The sequence below is a fragment of the Scleropages formosus genome, chromosome 5, assembly GCF_900964775.1.
Source record: "Scleropages formosus chromosome 5, fSclFor1.1, whole genome shotgun sequence".
NCBI lineage: Eukaryota > Metazoa > Chordata > Actinopteri > Osteoglossiformes > Osteoglossidae > Scleropages > Scleropages formosus.
Genome location: NC_041810.1, coordinates 14,826,976 through 14,851,235, shown reverse-complemented (window position 1 = coordinate 14,851,235; position 24,260 = coordinate 14,826,976). Strand labels below are relative to the sequence as shown.

The 24,260-nt window shown below is 48.7% G+C and overlaps 1 protein-coding gene across 1 annotated transcript; it reads right to left on the bottom strand.

The window, feature by feature from the left end:
• Positions 1-331: 331 nt before the first annotated feature.
• Positions 332-23,894, bottom strand: ankrd50 (ankyrin repeat domain 50). Its single transcript, XM_029252057.1, has 5 exons — positions 23,617-23,894; positions 21,626-22,656; positions 15,406-15,635; positions 7,427-10,746; positions 332-715 (listed from the first exon to the last, which is right to left on the bottom strand). The coding sequence occupies exons 2-4, from the start codon at positions 22,090-22,092 to the stop codon at positions 7,430-7,432; spliced, it is 4,014 nt and encodes a 1,337-aa protein (XP_029107890.1). The 5' UTR covers positions 22,093-22,656; positions 23,617-23,894; the 3' UTR covers positions 332-715; positions 7,427-7,429.
• Positions 23,895-24,260: the final 366 nt, after the last annotated feature.

Here is a 24,260-nt window from a genome sequence, read left to right as displayed (position 1 = left end):
ATGGAGGGTCTTAGTTCTGGGGTGGTGGAGGAAAAGTTGAAACTCTGGTCACACGGAAAAAGGGTCTGAAAACTCACCTCTTCCACACCCACTTTGTGGTGATGTAAATGTTCATGCACTATAACTTGATTGTGCCCAGATGGCTAGGTAAACCTTTATGTAGCTACTTCCGGAAACAAAGTGACTGTACTACTATTTTCTGTGACTAGAGATTCCACTGCAACATGTGGAAAGTGTTTCCCACCAAAGAAACAGCTCCAGTGTGTTTGTGTTGTACATGCACTAAGACTTCTTGTTGTACTTTGCCAAACGAAGTAACATGTCCGAGGTGAGGGACAACTGGGAAGGACTGTAGGTACCTAAAGTCAGAGAGCCTCAGAAATCGCAAGATGCACTTCAACAAAAACTACACCGCCCACATTGCAGTAAAACCAATGAAGCACTTTATTATACATATCTTACATCATGTACAAAGGCACACATAGCAACACAAAACAAACAGCCCAGGACAGACAGACACTATCTATACAGCTACCCCTTGCCCCATCCATAATAAATACAATACTGGGCACTTACTGACACATCCCAACCACTCCATGACAAACCCTCTCTGGACAAATTGCACACAGTTAAATAACAAAGGCCATCGCAGCATCCACCTGTGAACCTCACGAAGAGATGACGACATTCTTCAGCCATGGATTACTGCACACACCTACAAAAACAAAACACCGTAATGACTCAGGGGCATTACAATGACCACAAAGGGAAATATGTTCTACATACTTTGAAACCATTACTATTGCTACAGCATTCGCAAATCACATGGCTAATGTTTCATTGTGACATATCAACTGTACCTTACAGCAGTCAGTGTACCTTTATATAGGACAAATTAATAAAACATCAACATATAAAGTACGTGCAATGCACAGCACTGTTTCCAATCATGATGCTTAACCTTTTCATTCATTGATAACATGTTATGGAACATGGTTCCAAAATAAGTCGAGCATTAGAGGAGCTTTTGCGCAGCTTGCTCAGTGTGCTGTAGTCTGTCAAGCTGTACCTGGAAAAAAAAGATTCATCACCACCTTCTTACAGCACATCCCACACTTCCAACATCATAAATTCTTTTCACTTAATCATACTTACCAAATGAAACATCGGATATCACCTTTAGCCTGTTCACTTCACTACTGAATATGGTTAAATCTCCAAGCATACAGCATTAACACAGGAAGCTACATTTCTCATTGTAGTCATGTTTTTGTCATATCAACTGTAAACAATTCTGAAGGATGCCGCCTTCCTTTTTCTTTTAAAAACAAACATTTGTTTTGCTCAAAATGTGGAGTTAAAAGATGCCTCATTTATACTTTGCCATCTTTTGACATGAAGGAAACCACATATAATCCATCAGTGGCTTCACCATATGCTCTTCAACAACAGTAAGGGAGGATGACATGTCCACCGACAAAATCAGCAGGATTTGTCAGGTGCTACTTCTGAAGAATCTTATTACGAACTAAGCAGAGCCTATACCTTCACGGTGCTTTCAACACCTGTGCTTTTCTCAAAAAGCAACTTCCAATGAGCTCACTCCATGTAATGTCAGCTCACACACCATGGGTAAACCTGAACAGCATTTCTTGACTGTGGGAGGAAACCGGAGCCCAAAGAAGAAAGCCATGCAGACTAAGGAAAGCGCTCAAACCCACACTGTTTCTCAGCACCCGTTCACCTCGTTAGGCTACTTGTTAGATTGGAAATATTGTGCTGTTTACGGCGTTCATCATATTTCGTATTGACATTTCCCTTTCTACACTTTGTATGATTAAACAAAAAGAGAAAATTAATAACTCCCCTTTTTTGTGTGTGCTCGAACAATAAAAAGCCATTTCTCATTTTTTTGCTTTCAATATTACATCAAGAAACGAATGAACACAACACACACACACACACGAAACAAACACCTAGCATGATATAGACTCATTTCATAATACAGCAAAACGCCCAATCACAAAGCACAGATGACTAACAATATTTCAGACTTCATCAACGGTCACATTCCAGAAGTGAAAAAATATTGCATAGAAGATGACATTACCTTAAAGATTTTGCCCATTTTCATTCCAATGTATAAGTGGTGTACCCCCCCCCATCATTCGAAATAGACAGGACAAGATGATACATACACCCCATGCATATATAACAGCTGTACACAGAGAACATCATCCAGCATTGCCAACATTTATCTCCATGACTGCAGACCAAGAAGCTTAACTTCCTTCCTCTTTTCCAACTCCACTATTCTGTGCTTCCTGGCTAACTGTAGCCGTTCCAGACAGCGTGTTGTGTTGCATTGCACAGGCAGCACGTTGTTCTTACAGCAACAAGGGCTGGTGTACAAATATAGAGGTAAAGAAGATATGCCGTCCTCATCAAGAAGCGCTCTTCATGAACTGCAAGCCATTTCATTCACCACAGGAATTTGTCATTTATTCTACTGACTGCAGCACTGCAACAGCTGGCTGATGACATCTCTCACTCACACAGCAACTATAACCAGACTTATCGTCGAGAGATTTTAACAGAGCAAACCTCACCCATGAGCTGCCCAAACAGACAGCACATTAAAGGACTCATATCGCTCTGTCCCCCCTGCACCTGAGTCTCTCTCATCACTGTGTGGTTCATCTCCTCCCAACCTAAAGGCCAAAACAAACTAGCTAAGCCTGTAGTAAGGACTGTAATGACATGGACCAAGGAAGCAGAGTTGGAACTACAGGCATGTTTTCCACCGTACTGATTGGAGTGTCTTTCAACATGTGTGTTCCCACCAGGACTCACCTAACAGAATACTGACAACCATGGTTCACAGCAAAACTCAGACTGCTCCGTCAGGTAAAGGAGGACACCTACGGAGGTGGGGCCGGAGTCTTGCGCAATCAGGCCCCACACACTCTGAAAAACAAATTCTCTGCTGGCAACCCTGCATCAATGTGGAATGGCCTGAAATACATTAATGTATTTTACCGCAGGTTTCAAAAGGCCAATATCACACCTCTTGCTCCCCTCCGGTTACTCCGAGGACATGTGCCGAGTCTTCCGGAAACACAAGAGAAGGAAAGCACAGGGCCCCGACGGCATCTCGCTTGCCTGCAAGTCCCCTCCTGCTTCAAACACTCCACTATCATCACAGGCCTACCTGAAAGACATCACTGGACCACTGCTACATCCCCTCCAGTTTGCCTACTGCCCAAACAGGTCAATGGATGATGCAGCTAACACAGGACTGCATTTCATCCTGCAACACGTGAACAGACTAGGGACTTACTTATGCAAGGGTCCTATTCCCAGACTTCAGTTGAGCATTCAATACCATCATCCCAGACCTCACTGATATCAAACCAGTGAGGCTAGAGAAATTCATTTCCAGCACCTGCAGTCAGCACTGGTGCTCCTCAGGGATGTGTGCTCTTCCTACTACTCTTCTCCCTGTATGCAAATAACCGCACCTCCAAGGACCCCTCCGTCAAGCTCCTGAAGTTTGCAGCCTACGCTACGGTTATCAGCCTCATCCGGGACGGTGACAAGTCTGAGTACGGGAAGGGGACGTTCGAGTGCTGCAGTCAAAACAACCTGGAGCTGAACACTCAAAACAATGGAGATGATTACGGACCGTTCGCAACAGCACCGTGTCAGCCGTGAAGTCCTTCAGGTTCCTGGATCCCACAATCTCCCAGAAGCCAAAGTAGGACACCTATATATTGACTCCATCCTGAAAAAGGCCCAACGGCAAATGCGCTCCCTTCACCAACTAAAGAACTTCAACCCGCGACGGGAACTGCCGATCCGGTTCTGCTCGGCTACTGAATCGGAGAGAAACAGGCTACAAAGGACAGTCAAGACCACACCCGGGCGTGACTCTGCCCTGGTAGTCATTTGAAAAATATTACTTTCAAGATGGACACTAACGAGGCAGTTCCCCTTACCACTCCCTGGCCCCGGATGAAAGTTGCGATGTGCACGACGCAGCCCGGCTTCTCATCCTTTATATGAGGATGAACACAAAATTTTGAAATACCTGAGGAAGTCACCTCCGTACGACCACTGAAAGGCACGATGGCCGGGAGAGACGCATTCGTGGACAGAAATGCTATGCATGCAACATTTACAACTAATATGGGAAAAGTTAGCTGGAGTCGCAACTGACGGAAGTCCAAATGTGACAGGAAAAAATATGGGTCTGTTGAAACGGATGTAGGATAAAGTGTCTGAAATTAATCCAGAGTAGAAATTAATATTTTTGCATTGCATTATTCATCACAAGGTGCTTTGTAAGTCAGTGCTAAAACTAACCACATAGCAACTACAGTACTACATCTGTACTACAGATCCTCTCTACAGATGACCATGTGTCAGCTGTGCTACGCATAGCTACATCAGAAGTGACACCTCACTTTAAAGCGCTTGCCCAAGCTCATCGGAGACTTTATTCCTCCCACCGAGATGGGTAGTTGTCACAGAAACCGTATGTGCTGACTACTACACTTGTTCAAATCTAGTAACTGATAACCGAGGAGGCGTAACTGTATCTCCAAACTCCAACAGATGTATTGTTCTTGTCTTTGTTCAGAAACTGTATTTCCTTGAATGAATACCCTAAAGTGGTAAAACTGGGTTACCGAAAGCTTAATGACAAAGTACCTTTCACACATTTGGTGCAATAAACTAAGTAACCAGATTCAATTTGACATGCTTTTGTAAGTAGAAATTTATGTGCTGTGTAGAATATAATATTTTCCATGACAGAGCTCACAAGGTGTATAGTATTGCATGTGCTCGGCCCCTGACGCCACAGCAGATTTCTGATGTGGCCCTCTGTTTATATTAAAAAAAAAAAAAAAATTGCTCACCCCTGGTCAAGACAGATGAAAGGATCATTGGTGCACCCCTACGTACCCTACGCTTCTCCCCTCTGGCAGGCGTTACAGTGGTGTCCGCCGGAACAACCGCATACAAGAATCGTGTTTTTCCCCTCAGGCCATCATTCTCCTAAACACTTAACACTCTCTTATAACTCTCCTGTCAGTGCAACAATATCCCATCACTTTCGTAATGTACTATTTATACTTGCCGCAGCAAATTCTTTGTGTGCGTCAGCACACTTGGCCAATAACAGTCATTCTCACTCTCTTCTCTAACCAACATGGGTATTTCATTGAGGTCATCAAGCGGGCATCTTCCTTCATCGGGGTTTCGTTCCATTACGTCCGCGACACCTCCGAAAGGCTCAACGGCGCAATCTGGTATCCCAGACCCACCCCTTTGCACACATTAGACACTCTTAACCCTCAACAAATAGAACACCATACCTCCATACATTAACAATTGCCATTCACACTCCAAGTATGACAACGACCGGTGGCACCTGGAGCTGTTATTCCACCTACCGAGACACATCTACTCTTGCGTGGCGTTACTCTCTCCAGCCCACACAAATCCAAAAGTTTTATCTATATTACAAACAGCCAAAGAATCCACCAATAACCACCAGCTACACATCTAACAACCTCATTATGGCATCAAGCTATCCTTACATACAACCATCGCCCACAGCGCCACTTTTCTTATAAACCTCCCTTTCAAGACTGCTAAAGTCATCTCTAAACCCACTTTCGCACACATGATCCTCAACCAAACTTGTCACCAGCAGCTCCAGCATGGCATTTTCAGCCACCTCCTTACCGCCTTACTAATAATCTGCTCAAGCTTCTCAACCTCCCATACGAGAACTCTATGGGAAGCAGATGCCACAACTTCAGTTTCTCAGGCAGGAGGGACGCCGATGCTCTTAATGCCCTTTGCAACTACCTCCCTTACTGCCACAACCTGCTTCTTATTACCCAACAACAACTAGAATTTTACCACCTGCCCAGGCTCTCAACTGCCTTTTCCAGAATAGATGGAATTACTTCCTCGTTAATACAAAACCTCTCCCACATCATCTTTCCACCACCAATCGAGACACTCCTCAATTTACTTGAGTTAGACGACAAACGAGGAGTGGTAACCATCATCATATGGTCCCCGAATGCTGTAATGGGGTAGGCACGTTGCATCCCACAGCCTCTCGCCACCAACAAGCCATTTTGAAGCCCTTACAAATTTCATTTGTGATTGCGAACTTCAAGGTGCATTATTTACAGAGAAGATTAACCCAAGAGACTGAAGCGCCGGATTTGGGTTTGGATACAACTAAGGGATTTCCAGAAATTGCGTAACATTTACTTTACCGTAACAAATATTAGAAAAGCATGGGAAGATGTGACACAAAAGTGTATGAAAAAGGGGTGTGAAGAAATCCGTCCGTGCTTCATTCCTGATTTCCGAGGTTGCAAAAAAATCACGATGCTTAAGTAACTGGAACTCACTGAATTACATACATGCTGAACTGTTATCAAATGCTGATCTTATTGAACTGGAAGCTGCAAAAGTTGCAGATGAGGAAAACCATGAAAGCATCAGAACCAGAAGTCAACCAAAACAAATGGCCATAGCATTTTGTGAATTAGTTTTTTTTCTACCAGTCAAATATCTCTTGATAGATTTCCGAGGAACGATCAATCAACCTAGTTCCAGTCGAGAAGCGGATGTTGCAGCAGATGATTCCAGTTGCGTCGGCGGTCCTGAATTCTTTCGACATTGCTGAGCTTGCCTCTCGAGAGGCAGACGTCAATGACCTCTAGCCCGTTGCCCCATCGGCACCCTTAATATTACTGGGCAACCGCTGTGTGATGGCTGCCCCCTATATGCTGGCATACTACTCAATATAAGGTAATGCATACAGTACTGTATGGAGTAGTCTATTTTTTGTATTAAACTTGTGCTTTACACAAACGTTAATATTTTTCATTGACTCGGTCTATGTCTTACTACAGTATTTAATGTGTCTGACATTTACTACAGAATTACATCATGTGACTTTTTCATACCCGTGTTTGCAACAAATACCTACGGTAGGCTGGCCTATGTTGAATGGGGGAGTAATCCGACATACCTAACTTTTCACTCACGTAAGGGGTCAAGGGGTGTCTGTATATTCTTTTGCTATTTAAAGTTGGCAATTGCTCGTCGATATTAAGGAACGCTCAATGGTGTTCCGTACTAAACCAATTTCGACAAAACCTCATCTGTTTCCTACAATTCTGCTTAACAGGCTTATTCTCCGTTTGCAGCCCAAGAAAGCCACTCGGAGAACATTTCTTCCATGACAGGCCCCTTTGATCGATACTGAACTTATTCTCCAAAAGCAAACTTCACCGTAACTGCGACTCACATACGCGTTATATTGATCGCTTTCCAAATGACATACCTGCCACTTTGGTGACCAAAAGGTCCGCAAGCGGCGCTCTCTTACCGGCTATAATGGTGTTTCCTTCTTGTAGTTAAACCCAGGGTCCGATCCTTCAATTTGCAGCTTGAGGGCTTCTTTAAGGCTTATTTCCATCTCGCCGATTGGATATCCTTCGAGCGCGTCACGCGCCGGCACGGATGCTCTACCTACAAACGCCCGGTTGCCTTGAAGGTGGTAATTGGGGTTTGTCACGATGCCGTTCCTCTTCTTCTCCGGACCGCTTCGCCGCCGCGAACGTCCCTGCTCCTGCCGAGTCGAGGACGGAGCCCCGACCTCACGGCGACCGTCTTTCGATGGTGGCGGCTCCGCGACCACGATTCGCTCGTCAAACAGAGTCATCTCATATTCCGGACCGCGTGACCGACTGCCATTTTTGGACTTATCCCCCGAACCGCCTTTGCCTCGGCCTTCCAACGCGCCGTTTCCCATTTCACTCCCTTCTGTCGGTTTTGACCGTCCATTTCGACCGCGAGGCAGGGAGTGCTGCCGGATCTGCTCCGTGAAAGTGAGTCCGTGAAAACTATCTATCGGCACGGTCTGGGCAGTCGCAGCAGATGAGGTGGTCCTCAGGGAGGAGTTCTTGGAACTCTCTAGGGAGTTGTCGGACATCGACGACTTCTGACGGTCCACGGTGGAGTCGGGAGATGCGGACGGAGAGCCCAACGTGTGCCCCAGGGCCCGAGGATCGCTGGCCGTTGACGCAGGGCTCTTCTCTTCCGTCGCGTGAACGGGGGAGGGGCCGCAGCCGTTCGAGCTTGAGGCTCCGTACTTTTCCAGCAACTCCACGATGTGAGCGTGCCCCCCTTTCGAGGCCACCCGCGTGGCTGTGCGCCCGAACTGATCGGCGTGATTTGGGTCGGCGCCGTTCTCAAGCAAGATCCGCACCGCTTCCTCGTGTCCCTCCTGGGCTGCGATGCCGAGTGCCGTTGCCCCTTGGTTGCATGCGTGGTCCACGCATGCCCCATTTTCGATCAAGAACCTCACTATTTTCGCGTGACCTTGCCAAGCAGCCGACTGCAAGGCCGAGCGCTTCTCGTTGTCGCGAGAGTTGACGTCTGCACCGTACTTCACCAGAAGCCTCACCGTTTCCAGGTGTCCCTGCCAGCAAGAAACGTGGAGAGCTGTCCTTCCTTCTGCGTCAGCTGCCTCCACATCGGCCCCATTTTCTAACAGAAGCCGCACCGTCGCCGACCGGTTCTCGAGTGCCAACACGTATAGTGTCGGACGCCCGTCCGCATCTTTGAAGTTCGCGTCCGCACCGCGGGCGAGGAGAAGTTCGGCGACGTCTCCATGCCCCTCCAAGCAAGCCACTCGAAGTGCGTTCCTTCCATCATAGCCCCTCTGATCGATGCTCGACTTATTTTCTACAAGGATTTCTATGCAGTCGTAGTGACCTTCTTGAGCGGCCAGAATAAGCGGGATACGTCCGTCGTTATCCACTTCCGTACGGCGGGCGCCTTGCTCGACAAGGGCTTCGCAAACCTGCCGGTGTCCCTCAAATGCAGCCATGTGCAAAGGAGTCCAGCCGGCGTCATCCCTGTGATTCTCGTCCAGCCCTCTGTCCAACAGCGTCCTAACCACTTCTGCGTTGCCCTGAGCCGAGGCTACGCTCAACACGGTGCGTCCTTCACTGTCGATGCTGTCCACGGCTGCTCCCCAGAACAGCAGGGCATCGACAACCGAAGTGTGGCCCATCGAAGCCGCAGCCAAGAGCGGCGTCCTGCCATCATTGTCCGCGTGATCCACGTCTGCTCCGCCTTCCAGCAGCAGATCTACCACGTCTGCGTGTCCTTCGTAGGCCGCCACCAGCAGAGGGGTCGCGCTGTCCTTGTCGCGGTGATCGACCACGGCCCCCCGGTCCACGAGAAGGCCCACTACTGAAGCGTGCCCTTTGCCGGCAGGCACGCAGAGAGCAGCGACGGACAGAGCGGTCCTGCCGTCTGCGTCCTCGTGATTCACCTCCGCACCATGGTCCAGCAGGTGCTCCACGATCTCTCTGTGGCCCATGTAAGCCGCTGCAATGAGCGCAGTCCTCCCTTCGTCATCCACTTTGTTCACTTCAGCCCCGTGGCGAAGCAGGTCCAGTACGATGTCCTCGTGGCCGCCCCACGCCGCAGCTCTCAGGGCTGTCCTGCCGTCGGCGTCGGCACAATCCACTTTTGCTCCGGCGTACAGGAGGGCGGACACCACTTCTGAATGACCTCCCCAGGCAGCCGACCTCAGCGCTGTCCACCCGTCGCGATCAGCGTGATCCACGTTCGCTCCGTAGCCAATGAGACGGTCCACTGCTTTAGCGTGCCCTTGCCTGGCGGCCAGTGTCAACGCCGTCTGCCCGTTACCGTCCTCCAGCTCCAAGTTTGCCCCTCGAGATACGAGCGAGTCCACCGCCTCTACGTTTCCAGAATACGCGGCAGCCGCCAACAAAGTTCTGCCATCCGAGTCAATTCGGTTCACGGAGGCGGCGTTGTCTGGCGCACTCCAAAGTGCATCCTCCCTCTCCGAAGCCTGCCATGCTACGCCGGATGCATGGTCGTCCTCACCGGCAACGCGGGCACCAGCTTTCACCAGGAGCCGCAGAACATCCCGTTCTTCAGGTATCGAAGTCGCCAAGGAGTCTTTGGCTGGCGTGCCATTCCAGATCATCCAAAGCGCGAGGTCACGGGCCTCCATTTGCAAGTTAGAGTTAATCAAATGCGACGCAAACTCCCGCACTTCGTGTGGTTTCAGCTCTTCGGCCCTGCAGGTATAGCTCATAGCCATCATTCTGTGCCCTTCTGCCGCGTTGCACAGATACTTCTGAGTGCAGTGCTTGACATCCAGCAGCCACTCGGCAAAGCTGTAGTGGAAAAGGATTTTCGTGCCGCCCAGGCCATCCGCCAACACCTTTGACAACACTTCCATCTTCCTCCGAAACTCCTCCAGGGTCAGTGTTGTGTTTTTCGTCCACACAGCACGATAAAGCTCCTCGGCAGTCAGCGGCCTGCGAGAAGCCAACATCACGTTCAGGATAGGCTGCACTTTGGCAAATTGCTTCCTTACGAACAGTCGCTGGCACAGCCACAGGTACAGGCCGTTGAGGGTGCCGGGAATGTCACGAATCTCGCGGAGCACTATGAAGTTGTCCACGACCCCGTCCAGCACCCGCTCCAAATAGAGGAAGCAGCCGCTGCTCTTGATGTGAAGCTGGTTCAGCATCTCGGCCGTCTCCTTCGTTAGATGCTGCCTGAGGGCCTCCTCCCGGTCCAGACGATGTAAGATGTACTGCTGCACGTCCTTGACAATATATGCCTTCCGCAAGTCATCGAGGCTGATTTTGCGAAATCCTGTAAAGGTGACAGAGGAAATTTATTAGATGGGTAGAGTGTAATTTTTCCCCCACAGGAATATTTACTTTGAATCATACAAGTGGTGATGCGATTATTCGACAAAAACCTCACTCATGGTCTTTTACTCAAGCGATTGGAAGGACGCTGCTCGTGGATATGGAAAGATATTGGGGCAGCCTCGGATAAGACGCTTCAAAACGGGACGTGGCTACAAAGTGCAAAACCTGTCCGTATGCGGCACGAGATCCTGTTCGACAGGTGATCATCAAATAGGGTCAATTTCAAAACTGCAAGCTTCGGTTACTCGTGCGAGGACAGTCGCTGACTGACAAATGACACCAAATATTAGCGAGACATTATGGTGCAGCAAACTTTCAAATACATACATTACATACATTTACTAGCACTGCGAAGAACTTCATTTTTAACCTGATAAATATTTTTGTGGACAATAGTGCAGGAATTCACAATTTCACATCACTGTATTAATGAAGCTATATTATATATATATATATATATATATATATTCAACAAAGAAACAGCTCATTGTAACATGTTAATAAGGAGATTCTTTATGCTGCCTTGCGCGTGCAGACAGACAGCATTTCTACACTTTTCCTTTATGACCGGCGTATGTCTGAAAACCGAGTCCATCTTTGATAATTAACTTTTTATGAAGTCCTACCAGTAACGTCCATCTCCATTAAGTTGGAAATCGTTTTCTGCCTCTGCCTTCCCAGATAGGGACAGGAAACGAGGGATGCTGCGTGAAAACCAGTAAGCTGTCTCAAAGCCCAAGGGAAAAGCAGGGCTGCGGGGTCAGGGCATTTGCGTGCATGGCCCTGAGAACGAAGGAACTGAAAAAATTTAAATACAAACAAACAAGAGAGGGACACAGTCATGTTGCTCACAGAAACTTTTCCTGCATCGCTCACATACTTCTCAAATATAATCAATATGTCCTTGCTCGGTGGGAAAGCAGCTCAGCTCTCATTTCTCTACAAGAATGAAAGACTTTCTTTATGGTCTAATTTCAGCCCGGACGTATACCTACGCTAATACAAATTCTGGGAAAAACTGACACGAAAAATCTCTAAAATCACATTAAAGGAAAAAACTACACGGGGTCTCCGGAGGCCTCTTTTTGTCGTTAACGGCGTGTCGTTTGGGGAGACAAGTGCGGACCCTCAAGGGCAAAGAACGGCCACGAGACACAGATCTCCATGCAACAGGACTGGCCTCCTGTAGGTAACCTCGGGCCACTTCAGTAAACATTCTCACTGGGAGCGTGTGATCGACCCAGATGGCAATCGCGTGAAGGGAAGTACTCAACACCTTTACAACTAACTGATGATGGGTCACAGTAAATGTCCTTCCTTGTAATCATAGTTGCTGTAAATGTATTTGTTTTGCTGATGTTTTCATCCAAACTGCTCCACAAGACATACATTTATGCCAAAGCAGTTGAGGTACTGCATCTTTATGAAAGGTACAACAGCAGAATTTCTTCAGGGACTTCAACCGGCATCCATCGGCTCACGATGCTATTATTTTTTAATGTCGCACCCTTCTTCAAGCGATATACAACACTAGATTTATACACTAATCTAATAAAAATTTACCCATTTATACAGCTAGGTAATTTTTTTCCAGCCAACCCCAGCAATTGCCGCAGACGTTCGAAGATGAATCACCGCATGTCCGCATGACATTTCTGCAATAGCCCTGTCCTGTAAATGAAACCCCCCCCCAAACAATCCTCAAACACACACCTGGTTTAGGCTGCAACCCCAGGGTACAAATCATATACCCGAGTTATTTCTGACTCATTCTCCACGTGTAGGGATACTGCATTCTGCAGTTAAAGTGGGAGCAGCAGGTGGTAAGTAATCAAAGAACCCAAGTTGGAAACCCACTCCTGCCGTCATACCTTTTGTTGGGGTACCTGCTCTGAATTGATATAGTAAAAATTACACAGCTGAATAAATGAAAATCACTGTCAGAGGCCCAACACCGTAAGGTGCTTTGAGGAAAAATGTCAACTAAATGAAGCACGCTCGTTCCCCTGGCACACAAGGTCGGGTTAATTCCTGAAGAACAAGAAAAACATGGAGGCGATCATTTTGCCTCAACCGTAAACTAATGAAGACCCATGGAAGGCAAGTGCAACAGTTTTTATGCTTTCATAAATTCTATCTATTCTATTTAAGAGGAAAGAGCCACTGTTCCTCAGCTCATGTGCGACTGCGGATGCAAATGCTGTGGCACGCGTATGGGACGGAGCGCAAAAACTGTGGAATTTCCGTGACAAAGCGGGGATGTGACCGATTGGGTCAGTGCATTCTGTACCTCATAAGATGTACACACTCATCCTTTCGCAAGTTGGCTCCGCTCGGGGAAAAAAAATAAATAAAAAACCCTTCTTTCCCCTTCTGTAGACACCTTCCGCATCCACAAACAGCTACGTTATGGTGTTACGATGCTGCCGAAGCGTTCGACGAAGAACACCCAAGATGCCAATGTGAGGAATGTCAAGACTGTGGCCAAATGTTGGGCTCTTCTGCAAATGGAGGACAGCGTAGAGGGGCAGAGGGACCGGCACCCCCCGTCACAGACAGACCTGCTATTTTGTTCCCTGGTCTGGGGTAGAAAACCCGGACAAGTCCTGCAACAGGGACGTCCGGAAGGAGACTTTTCAAATAACATGAACCCCTTGTAAATAAATGCCTACGACGCATGAGAAGGTGGGGGACATCTCTCGGCGATCCAATCGCTTACGTTTGTGTACGGAATAGACCTGCAATGCATTCATAAAAACCTGCTCCTCCTTTCACCCAAACATTTCTTGCAAGGAAAACAAATACTTCAGCCCTAATTACAGTTTCCATACTTAGCAGAGGCCTACTAGTGCGTCCACAGAATCAGAACCAGCTGAAACCGGCTGGGCTGGAACTCGGCCGCGACACAAACCCGTACCTCGGTAACTTACCCACGGCATTAAATGCAAATAATCCAGGGTGGCACAATCATGGTCACGGAAAGCAGAGATTGTGCACCTGACCTCACCGATCGATCGAATCCAAATTAAATAAATGCTATAAAACGCAGAGGTTATCGGGGCGCTAAATATCAGCTGCTGCGTGGTATCTATTATGTTTACCGTAACGAATGACGAAAAATATGATGCAACTAGTGCCAAAAGACCTGCGTTTTACCTTAATCTTTGGGGTTTTTATTTGGGGGGTGGGGGGGGGGGGGTGTCTTCAAAATCTCCAGAAGAGAACCGCTGTTTAGTAATGACAAATTTGCCATTAGTGTAAAACTAGAGCAAAGTTCGGTGGTAGCTGCACTGGAAATGAGGGACGCCTTTCGTTTGGAGCTACACAATTAGCCCGTGGCCTTCAGCAGTGTTGCTTGTTACGTTTCTTTACTTAGTTACAACCTCGTTTGCGTTCCTGCTCCATGTTCAGTTTCCTGCCTTTGGCAGTTTTGGACCAAAAACAAATTTTACTGCCAGTTCCTTATAAATTAAATCAGAACCAAATCCCCTGCTAAGGACCCAAACTCCTTATTTTAGTATGAGATGTGTATTTCAAACAAAGCGAGGCAAACCATTATTGGGGCTACAGTGGAAAATGTAACTTCCCTGGTGCAGTGTGGGTTTACCCACAGTTTTGCAAACATGTGGGTCTAACTAGATTTCTATAGGTTTACCATTAATGGGAGGCAGGATGATGAACTGTAGAAGGACGTGAGGCTCGACAGAAACATTTGTCTGCCGCTCAGAGGCCAAGTCTTTCAGCAGTTTACAATCTAAAGTCCAACTGCGCAATACTTAGTTGGCCACGTTAGATTTTTCAGAGCCATTCTTCACCTTCTCCAAGTCCAACACCTTGGGTTACATCAATGACTGAAGGCCAGTATCGCAGGCAGGATACCACACGTAGCTTCCTGCAGCGCGCCTTTATGGGTTACTTTTCTTGCTGCATTCAAGTGCTTGCGTCTGTCGTTCCGATGAAAATCCCCAGTAAAGAGCATTGTTGTGCGTGCCACGTGGGGTACAGAGAACCTCGGAGGCACGAGATAGAGTCAACATCGAGCGAGTGTATCTCATTATTGCTGGTATTGCCAGGCCAGCTACTCCAGCACCCCTATAAACAGCATGCACTTTATTTACGGGGCTGTTAGTGAGAAAAAGCAAGAAGGAAACTTGGAGAAGTCATCTTTTATGGAGGACTTAAATTCATCCATGTAAAGTATAAACAAAAAAAAAATGAGGGGAGGACAAGAGAGTGAGGCTTTTCCCCCAGCCTGCGGAGCACCGCCACATTCCACAATCTCCCCAAGAGGGGCCTTCCTGGAAGTCCATGACCGCCGCCCCGGAACATGGCCCTCTCCATAGGCCGCGGGGTTCCCGGACCTGCCGAGCAGCACGAACCCCACCTTTCAAACGATACGAAACAATATTGATTTATTTAGACTAAACGACCACATCCAACCACACTATGTAATTTCCCTGTATGTATTTTCTTTGCAAAGTACAGTGCAATCGAGATTATGTACGTCTCTCCATAGTACAACGGCAGGCTCCCTTCCAATCCCTAACCACCATGAATGGTTCTTGGCTGCGAGCTACGGGCGCAAGCGCGGCCGTACCTGTGAAGAGCTTGGTGACTGCCTTGTTCTGGCGGCGGGCAGAGCAGATAAGGAGCAGCCAAGGCGGGAGGAACTCGTGGTGGCTGGCCAGGAGTTCGGCGATGGTTCGGGAGCTTCCTGCGGCACGATGCTCGCCTTCGCCCGCCTGACAGCCCTCGTCGATTGAGTCCACCAAGATGAACAAGGACTGCTGGGGGGGCGGAATGGCCAGGAGTGGCAAGAGGATGCACCTGCAAAAAAGAGGAACAATGTTCTTATATATTACCTTGATGTCTCTGTGGGCTCCAAGTACACATGCTATCTCAAGATAGAAAAACTAAGTTGAGTACTAACCCTGACCCTCGTACTTCCTTCGAAGCCTCACCAGAATGACTGGTCATCGTTGCCCAAAATACGCAGCAGTTGTCACTTATTCCCCTCACGGATTGCTGATACCTACACGGCCAAAGTCACTGAGCTGCGCGTCAGAGAGGACGGTCACTCGAAGCACGCAGCCAAAACGGGGAGACTCGTTGCAGCCATAAACGAATTTAAATATTGCAAAACAGCAGCGTTCAAATAATATTCAACTGACGGTGAAAATTACTTCGTTGCTGATGGGCTGTCTCCTACCCCGATCGGCAGACAGACTGTAGAGGGAGGCAGGGAGTAGCAATGGAGATAACTTAACGCTTTGAGTAGGTCTGTTTGGTCATCCATCTGATAGCCAAAAGGTATCAGGTTAATAAAAATAAAAAAAAAAAATTCAGCGTGCCAATATTTTGTCATTTCCTGGTCAACAAACTACATTCATCATGTTGAAGTCAAGCATTTTCCACTCAGACATTACACTGTGCAATCACGTCAGTGAAAATATTGTTCAGAACATGGGTGGAGTTATCCCTGGAGAAAAATTATGAATTTTCACAGCATGAGTTCGAAATTTGAACAAAACTCAGCCATACATGCAAAGAGTATGCTAAATTTTCAGTGCTTTTACACATCACTATTGAACTGAAGGTGGCACAGCGGTGCAACGTGTAGCACTGAAGCCTCAGCGCTCCTGGGTCGTGGGTTTGGACGCGGATCAGTCCACACAGCGTGTACGTTGTCCGTGTCGGTTTCCTCCCACAGTCCAAAAACAGGTCTCTCAGTTGGTGACTCCTAATTGCCCTTTGTGTGTGTGTGTGTGTTAGTTAACACTGTCTTGTGATGAACTAGTATACCCTGCCTCACATTCCGTGCTTCCGGGATAAGCTCGGGGCAACTGTGACCTTGTACATTGGAAAAGGAGATTTTTAATAAAAGGTAGATGGACAGATGCATTAACAAAACAAACACTTCCGCGTATTGACACACAGTTGGCCCACCGCTGCGTCTCGCAGCTGCCGCTCTTAAAGACCCAAAGTTAAAGGTTGCAGTGGGGATATGCTGTACATTTCCTGCTCTACATTCACCGCAAACATCCCGATGCCAAGGTCCAAGGTCCTCCGACAGGTAAACCCGAAACGCTAGGGGAACAAGGGACCACAAGTCATACGGTAGCTGACGCCGCGTTCTTATAGCCGCCTGGCTTCCGCAGAGCTGCGTTCGACCACTTTTTAAGAAAGGTGCTCGTCCGGGTCGGAGGTGCAGGGCCACCTGCCCGCGGTTCGCTAATGCAACTCATCATCGCTGGCTCCGTCCGCGCTGCGGGAAACTGCCATAATCCGACTTGTAGGCTGCCGGCAACAGGGCCGTGCTGAGAGCATTTCAAGAATTTCCTTTTCAAATCGGTCATTTGTTCTGCTAATTATGAGCTATGAAGACGGGGGAGGGGCATGCAAACTCAGCCGTTCCAAAAAAGCACGATAATCATCGGCTTCTAGATACAGGTCAGGAGTTCAGATTAGCTCCTGTAAATTGTAATTTCTAAAAAAAAATGTTCAAAGATGTTTTAACAGCAGCAAAAATATATACATTCAAGCATTCACCCTGCCTTACAGCTGCACTATGATCCAAGCGGAGAAACTCAAGGCAAATTAAACAATCACCTTTCACTTACATTTTCTTACACTATATTATCAAGTAGACAGTACAAACTATTACACAGGGCTGATCTGTTCTAGGGCTTCATTCCAGGGCCAATGATCCCATTACAATATCATGAGAGGGTGGGGGAAGGGTTTGTTTCTTCTGGCTCACAGCAACACCCGCAAGACAAGCAGCCTGGAAAAGGTATCGCAAAACCAGAAACGATACACATTGCCGGTCAAACAATCTCCGTTAGCAACCGCCATCGTACAACCAACCGCTGCCAACAACCGTCATTCAACCGGTCACCGGTAACCAGGTCCAGGTGACCACCAATCGCTGGCACACAACATGAGACAACCAATAGCTCTATGCCAACAACAAACCAATTGCTGACAACCACAGCCATGCAGTCCAGGCAACCAATTGCTGGCAGCGACCGAAAACAGAAGACAAGCACATTCAGACTTTCTTGGATATGCTGCCAACTGTAAACTGTCATCACAAACAACGATTTTCTTTTTTCCACAATGTGTACACCAATATCCACTTTGCATTTCTTTTTCACCATGTAGAGAGAACAAAATCAATAAGTTTTATTAAGAATAGATCAGAAGGAATTACAAAAACACTAAGGACAGGATGGAGAACTGGGAGGCAGCCTGTATACAGCAGAAGACTAAACTGCTGTCTTAAAGACAAAGCGAGGGTCCCCGACCCTCTGCGTTGAAAGGAGATGCAGAACATCAATCAGAAAGACTGGGTTACCATGCTCGAAATGTTGCATTTCCTGTCGTCCAGCTGCCCCCCCCCCGCCGCATTTTACATTCAACCGCGTGGTTCCCTCATCCAATTAAATGCCATTCAACAAACCTTATTATATGCAGACTCCAGAAGGCATGAGGCAGGGGAAGTGTGGCTTCCAGCTCGGGCCTACGGCTTGTCCGGAGAACGAACGCCCGATTTCAAACCGAACGCGTCGTTTCAACTCAAGAGACGTGTCTGCCAGAAAGTGCGCATCCTACTGGCGATAACAAACGGGACCTCAGATGGCATTCGCAAGGGGGGGGGCGAGGACCTGTCAACCCTCCTCCCCCCGAATGCCAGCTGTGCCTTGCTCTCAGGCAATATGTACAAGCTGATGGCAAGATGAGACTGCAGTCTCCTCGGTGCACCTCCACACCAGCTAACTCTCCGCACTCCGCAAAACCTCCCGGGTGCATTTGGGTCGTTATTCATTTTGCTGGGGGAGGTGTGACAAACTTTCCATTTTCGTGGAGTCTGATGGGAACGAGGGGTTGTCCCGCATGTGCCGAATCACGGCCGGCCCTGCTCTTTGTCTCCAAAAGCGTCCAGTTGGCGTCACTCAGATAGCAGGCCTAGCGGGCCTTGCGCATCCCACAGCTGCGTGCCAGATGGGGGGGGGGCTTTCAACCTCTGTTTACGTTCCCTCAGCCTTGGGCTCAGAGAGGGTCTGCAGACCGCTCCACCAATAACCTTATCATTTATATCATTATGCCAATACAGATTCGCTCTAAGCTCTGTAAATCCAGCGTATTAAAGACGTGTTTTGAAATGCTTTAGATGTAAGAACATTAAGGGATTACAGACTTGCCAAGGTTTGCATACTTCAGGAGACCCCCTGTAGGATTTTTTTTTTCCCTACAAAACAGAACTCAAGCATAGCTGGACATACAAAGTGAATGTGTGTTGATGACATAACCGTGTGACCTCAGAGATGATACAGATTTAAGTTCTATGTTCCACGAGAACTGTGTACTGCACATTTTAAACAAAACAAAGAAATGATGTCAAGGTAGAGTAAAGCGCACGATCCTATTTGAAACCAACCTCCACAGCTTCCATTCAGAAGTTCGGGGCTAAAACACGACTTCGGCACCTGAATGCGGAAGAGTCTGCCGACTCCATCTGCATCTACGTCCGCACCAAGCTCGTTGCAAGGGAGTCATGCTTCATCGGTGAGGAAGAGGACAGAGCTATTTGGGTCAGAGGGGAGGTCGCCGTTCGTTCTTTTCACAAGCCAAGGGCAAAGCGCTCAAGGTTAATCCGTTCCAGGCTGTCAGTCACATAGTCGCAACATTTGAGCGTGCGTTCGTAGACACACCCAATGGGCAAAACTCCTCTGTTAACTTCAACGCGGAAAACGAATAGGCAACAATACGACGAGCAATCCATTCTAGTGATGAAAAGTCCAACCTGGACCGTATACCGTTTCATATGGTGGAACGTGACAAATGGATCTATTCTAGAATCGCGAGTCTCCATCCAAATCTCTCCTTCTGTTGATGGAACGCTATCTACTTTGTATTTTTCTCCGAGATGCAAGTCACTATGGTCAAAAGTGTCCGCGAAATGAATAAATGTAAGTCATCAGGAGGCAAACTGAAATAAAGGGGGTGTGCGCTGGATGGACACGAGTGGCACTCCACAGCAAAGAAACGAGACAGGACAACAGCAACAAGGCTTGAAAACCACAAAGAGTGAGACCAACCACAAAGCGCAGACGCAAATGGATCAAGTCCAGCTCGCACAAAATCAATATTCAAACTACGGTGTCAACACTGTGTCAAGCAAGAACTAACATTTTGTTAACTAGCTAGTTACCGATTAACGCATCCAATATTTTACCACGAGACAACAGTGGAAAAACTGCACCATGATCCATTTTTATACCGTGATTACAGCAACTCTGATTTGCTGTATATTCTTAAATAAAGGGCAGCTGGCAGAATAGTGGTTAGAGCCTTTGGACCCAAAAGGTCGCATGTTCAATTCCCACCTCTGGCTGTAGTACCCTTGAGCAAGGTACTTACCCTAAATTGCTCCAGTAAAATTACCCAGCTGTATAAATAGGTAAATAATTAAGTAACTTAACACTAAGTAGTTTTGGGGAAAAAAAGCATCAGCTAAATGTAAATGTCAATATGACCAACCCTTATCCATCCCGCATCTATAACCACATCAGTCATTTCAATCCCAACAATAAAAGAACTATTTACACAGAGGCCCTTTTGCCTTAACACACGGAAAAAGAGAATCCGCAGGAAACGCAGGCAGATGAGTCAATTTAAGATTACATTTCAAAGGGCAATAAAAAGCCAGTTCACTTCTCCTTCCACACACTGTTCCTTGAAAACTTCATAATCTTTGAATTCTTCTGGCTTTGTGTAGATTACCTTTAAGCAACTTTAGTCTTTACAAAGATGTAGATAAAGCATTCTGTGAAATGCAAATGTTTTCTATTAGAGTAAGAGGGAAAAACAAACAAAGCATAGAGACCCTGCGTATTCTACCAATAAGCTAGTCATCTGGTTCTTGGGCATGTGCGGTTCCTTCCCATCTCAGCGTTTGGCAGAGTTCAGACCTGCAAGCCTGGACTGACAGACAAAATATACGTTTGCCTGTGCTGGCCGGAGCCACGTTGACGAGCCACGTGTCTTGGAAAACAAACGCAGTGGGAAGTATGACGCAGACCATCCGAAGGTCCGTTCCAAAGTACGCCGAGACGAGAGCGCTCAAACTCTAGCTCTCTTTGGGCCCAAAGCACGAAAGTCGCCAAAATGCTCTCACTTTCGTCAACTTGCGAAAGCCCTAAAACTTTCTGTGGGTCCAAGTGAATTGGGGACAAGCCTGGCGTTTCGCCGTTTGTTCTTGTGCCATCAGATGTCTCAGGAACGACTCCTGCGCCCGCTCTGAAAACACGATGGCTACCTAGCGGTTCACCTTCCCATGCGTTTGACCTACTTTTCCAGGGCAACGTTTGATTTCAGCACCATGTGCGACCAGATGGCCGGAGACCAAAAGCGCTCGAGTGGAATGCGGCATGGCGGGGCGCCCCGCTTCCAAAGACCAAACAAGTCGAGCCGCTAACTCGCATACGCGGCAGCTTGGCAAAGTGCCCCCCTCCCCAACCTTTTTAGAAGCGCTCAGTCCCTAGTCAGACACCAGATCACATTTCACACCGGGGACATGGGCTGGTCCGTCCCCCCAGATGTGCAGCGCAGCAATCCGAGACCGAACGCCAGATCCAAATACTAGATGAGGACCCTGACCTTTCCACATGCGAGAGCTGGCGGCAGAAGGGCTCTTGGCAGAGCACCCGGCGTAGGCAGGACAATAAACACCACTTCCTGTGCCATCCTGCCGCACCAATGTGTAGAGGCAATGAAGCAATAGGAGGAGGGCGGTCAGCGTTGGAAAAACATACCTCTTGAAGGCCTCCGCAGGGTTCCTCTCGCACTCCCCGGGCTGCAGCGTGCCGCGTGCCGCTGGCTCCCGCACTTTCTCCTCGTAGCCCTGGAGCAGGCTGCTGCGGCCAATCTGAGCCACCAGGCCGCGCACGAAGCTGCCGGCGCACAGCGTGTCTGCATCCTCCGCCCGGCAGAAGTGGAAGGCCAGAACCTGGCGGTGCAGGCCGCGCTGGGCGCCCTGGGGTGAGCTCGGCCACAGCAGCTCTGTGCACAGAGCCGTCTTCCCGCTGCCCGGGCCCCCCACCAGAAGCACGCCCCACGTCGAGCCCTTCGCTGAGGCGACGCCAGGGGAGGCGCCGCCGGTCTGCTTGCCGGGGGTGCCGCTCAGAGCGCTCGTCTTCTCCTGCAGGCAGTGCTGGAGCTTGTGAAAAACCCACTCCCTGCAGTAGAACCGCTTACCCTGGAGCAGACTCGTTTGTGCCATGACCAAGACCTGCAATTCCGGCAACGCCTCATGCGGCTCTCTTCATCCTCCGCCAACAATTCGAACCCTGGGTTGCCCAGCGCTCCTCAGTCCTCGGCACCCCTTGCGCAGCGGCTCTGCATGGGCGTTTATCCAGGAGCGCTTCTCCGTCCCCTCTCCTCTAGGAAAGTTGGAACATGGCTGGCAGCGCTCAGAATTCACTGACTTTTACTCCAAAAGTCAAATAACTGCGACGACTTTACTTCCAGAAACTTCTCAGTGCCTCAAACCTCTAGCCGAGCACCAAAATGCCACTCCAGAAGCGCAAAGCTTCTACCGGTGCTCTTCCCCACTCCCGCGATGTTATCTCCTCTACCAAACGGTGTTCGGCGGTCCCCGGACGTCTGTGCCGCGTTCCTGCCGATACTTCGCAGCCAGGCGGGGCGCAGGCATTGCATCCGTTATCAGAAGAGCGCGACGGACTGTGTCAAACGGTTCGGTGCCGGGGCTTCGGATCGCCTCGCGCAGCTCCTGCATCTCCTAGCGTCTCCGTCATGCTCCCCGCGAGAAGCTCCGCTTCGGCCGCTGCCAGGAAACACACGGGATCATTCGCAATACAATTATCAGCAATTTTTTTTTTTTTTTTGCGACTAACAGCAAAGTGGTGAGAGACATGGAATCGTAACCTGAAGGTTGTTGTTGTTGTGTTGAGACCCAACTTCGCCTCCTGCTGCAGTACCACTGAGAAAGGTGGTTATGATGGCATAGCCTATGCTGAATTACCACAGTAAAGACTACCCAGATGTGGAAATGAGACAATGCCATGGCATCACTGGATCTACAGTACACGATGGGGGTGGGGGGGGGGGGTCTCTCCGCCCATTACCCCCCCTCCTCCCGCCCCCGATGGGGCTATTTAAATCACACTGACTGAGCTCCATCCGACCGAGAGCTCGAAAAAACCGTTACGACTCGTACGACGCAGTTTAACGCAGGAACACAAGCGGTGCCAAACGCTACATCACCATCATCGCCGGGGAGGGGGCGGTAGCGGTGCGGGTTGCTGTGGCTTTTCCTGTCCCTCGACCCCTACAGACAGACACAGACAGACAGACAGAGAGACACACACACACACACACACACACACACACACACACACACACACACGCGCGGGCGCTCTCTCTCCGTACACCGGCCGCCGTCCACCCTTTTTCTCTTCAATAAGGAATCCAGAGAGAATTCCTCTCTGCGAGCGGCGAATTAACTAAGAACCGCTGTGAGAAAACACACACCCGTGCGGTCATTTCGGGACCTTTTGTGTGCTGTCCTGTCCGCGGCGGCGCGCGGCGGGGAGAGTCCTCGTGGACAGGAACCCAGAACTCTTAATAATCATAATCATATCATAATAACACGCTCCGACTGCCCGACATTCGCTGCCTCCTCACTTTCCAGATCCGGCAGATGATTTGTTTGTGTGTGTGTGTGCGCGCGCGCGGGGCGGTGCGGTGCGGTGCGGTGCGCGATGGTGGTGGTGGTTGAGCTCACCTTCGCGCGTTCGCCGCTCCTTTCCGCTGTGTCTTCCCTCCTCCGTTCTTTGTCTCGGTGTCCCGTTCCGTCCGCACGCCTTCTGGACCTCGCTGTGCTAAGTTCGACAACGCACTTTACGATGCAGCGTCTCCCTTTCTCTTCTCCTTCACTCCATCCGTTGGCGTCTACCCCTCCTCTCCCCCTCTTTCCGCCCCGGCTCCTCCTGCCATCCCACACAGATTCGGACTGCGTCGAGCTCTCCTCCCACAGACATTCGAAACGCTTCGCTAACACCCACAGGACACACGCGGAATGGCACGCGCATGGCATTATGGGAGTTGATGTTTTACTAGTCGCTCCGTACAACGGCGTATTGTGGCAGCGTGGGAATTGTATTTTTCAACAGCAGCGCCCTTCTCCAGGCGTAATGGGAGTTGTAGTTTTCTCCATTAACTTCTCAACATGGCTTTCGCGTGCTTATGGGAATTGAAGTTTCATGGTAGTGCAACAAGACTTTTGATTGGACGACGCTCTAAAATGGAGGTCTCTTTGTCATTAACGGTTAGGGGAATACTATTTCTGAAAACCTGGAATTCTGAAAATAACCTTTTTGTCCATACAACACAAAACTTTACTCACGAAAATCTAGGCAACAAATGAAA

Excerpts from the sequence above, each read along its gene's own strand:
- ankrd50 (XM_029252057.1), bottom strand. The coding sequence starts at position 22,092 with ATGGCACAAACGAGTCTGCTCCAGGGTAAGCGGTTCTACTGCAGGGAG. Across the intron at positions 15,636-21,625 it reads CCTGCGGAGGCCTTCAAGAG|GTGCATCCTCTTGCCACTCC; the intron begins GTATGTTTTTCC and ends TCTTTTTTGCAG. Across the intron at positions 10,747-15,405 it reads AGTCACCAAGCTCTTCACAG|GATTTCGCAAAATCAGCCTC; the intron begins GTACGGCCGCGC and ends TCACCTTTACAG.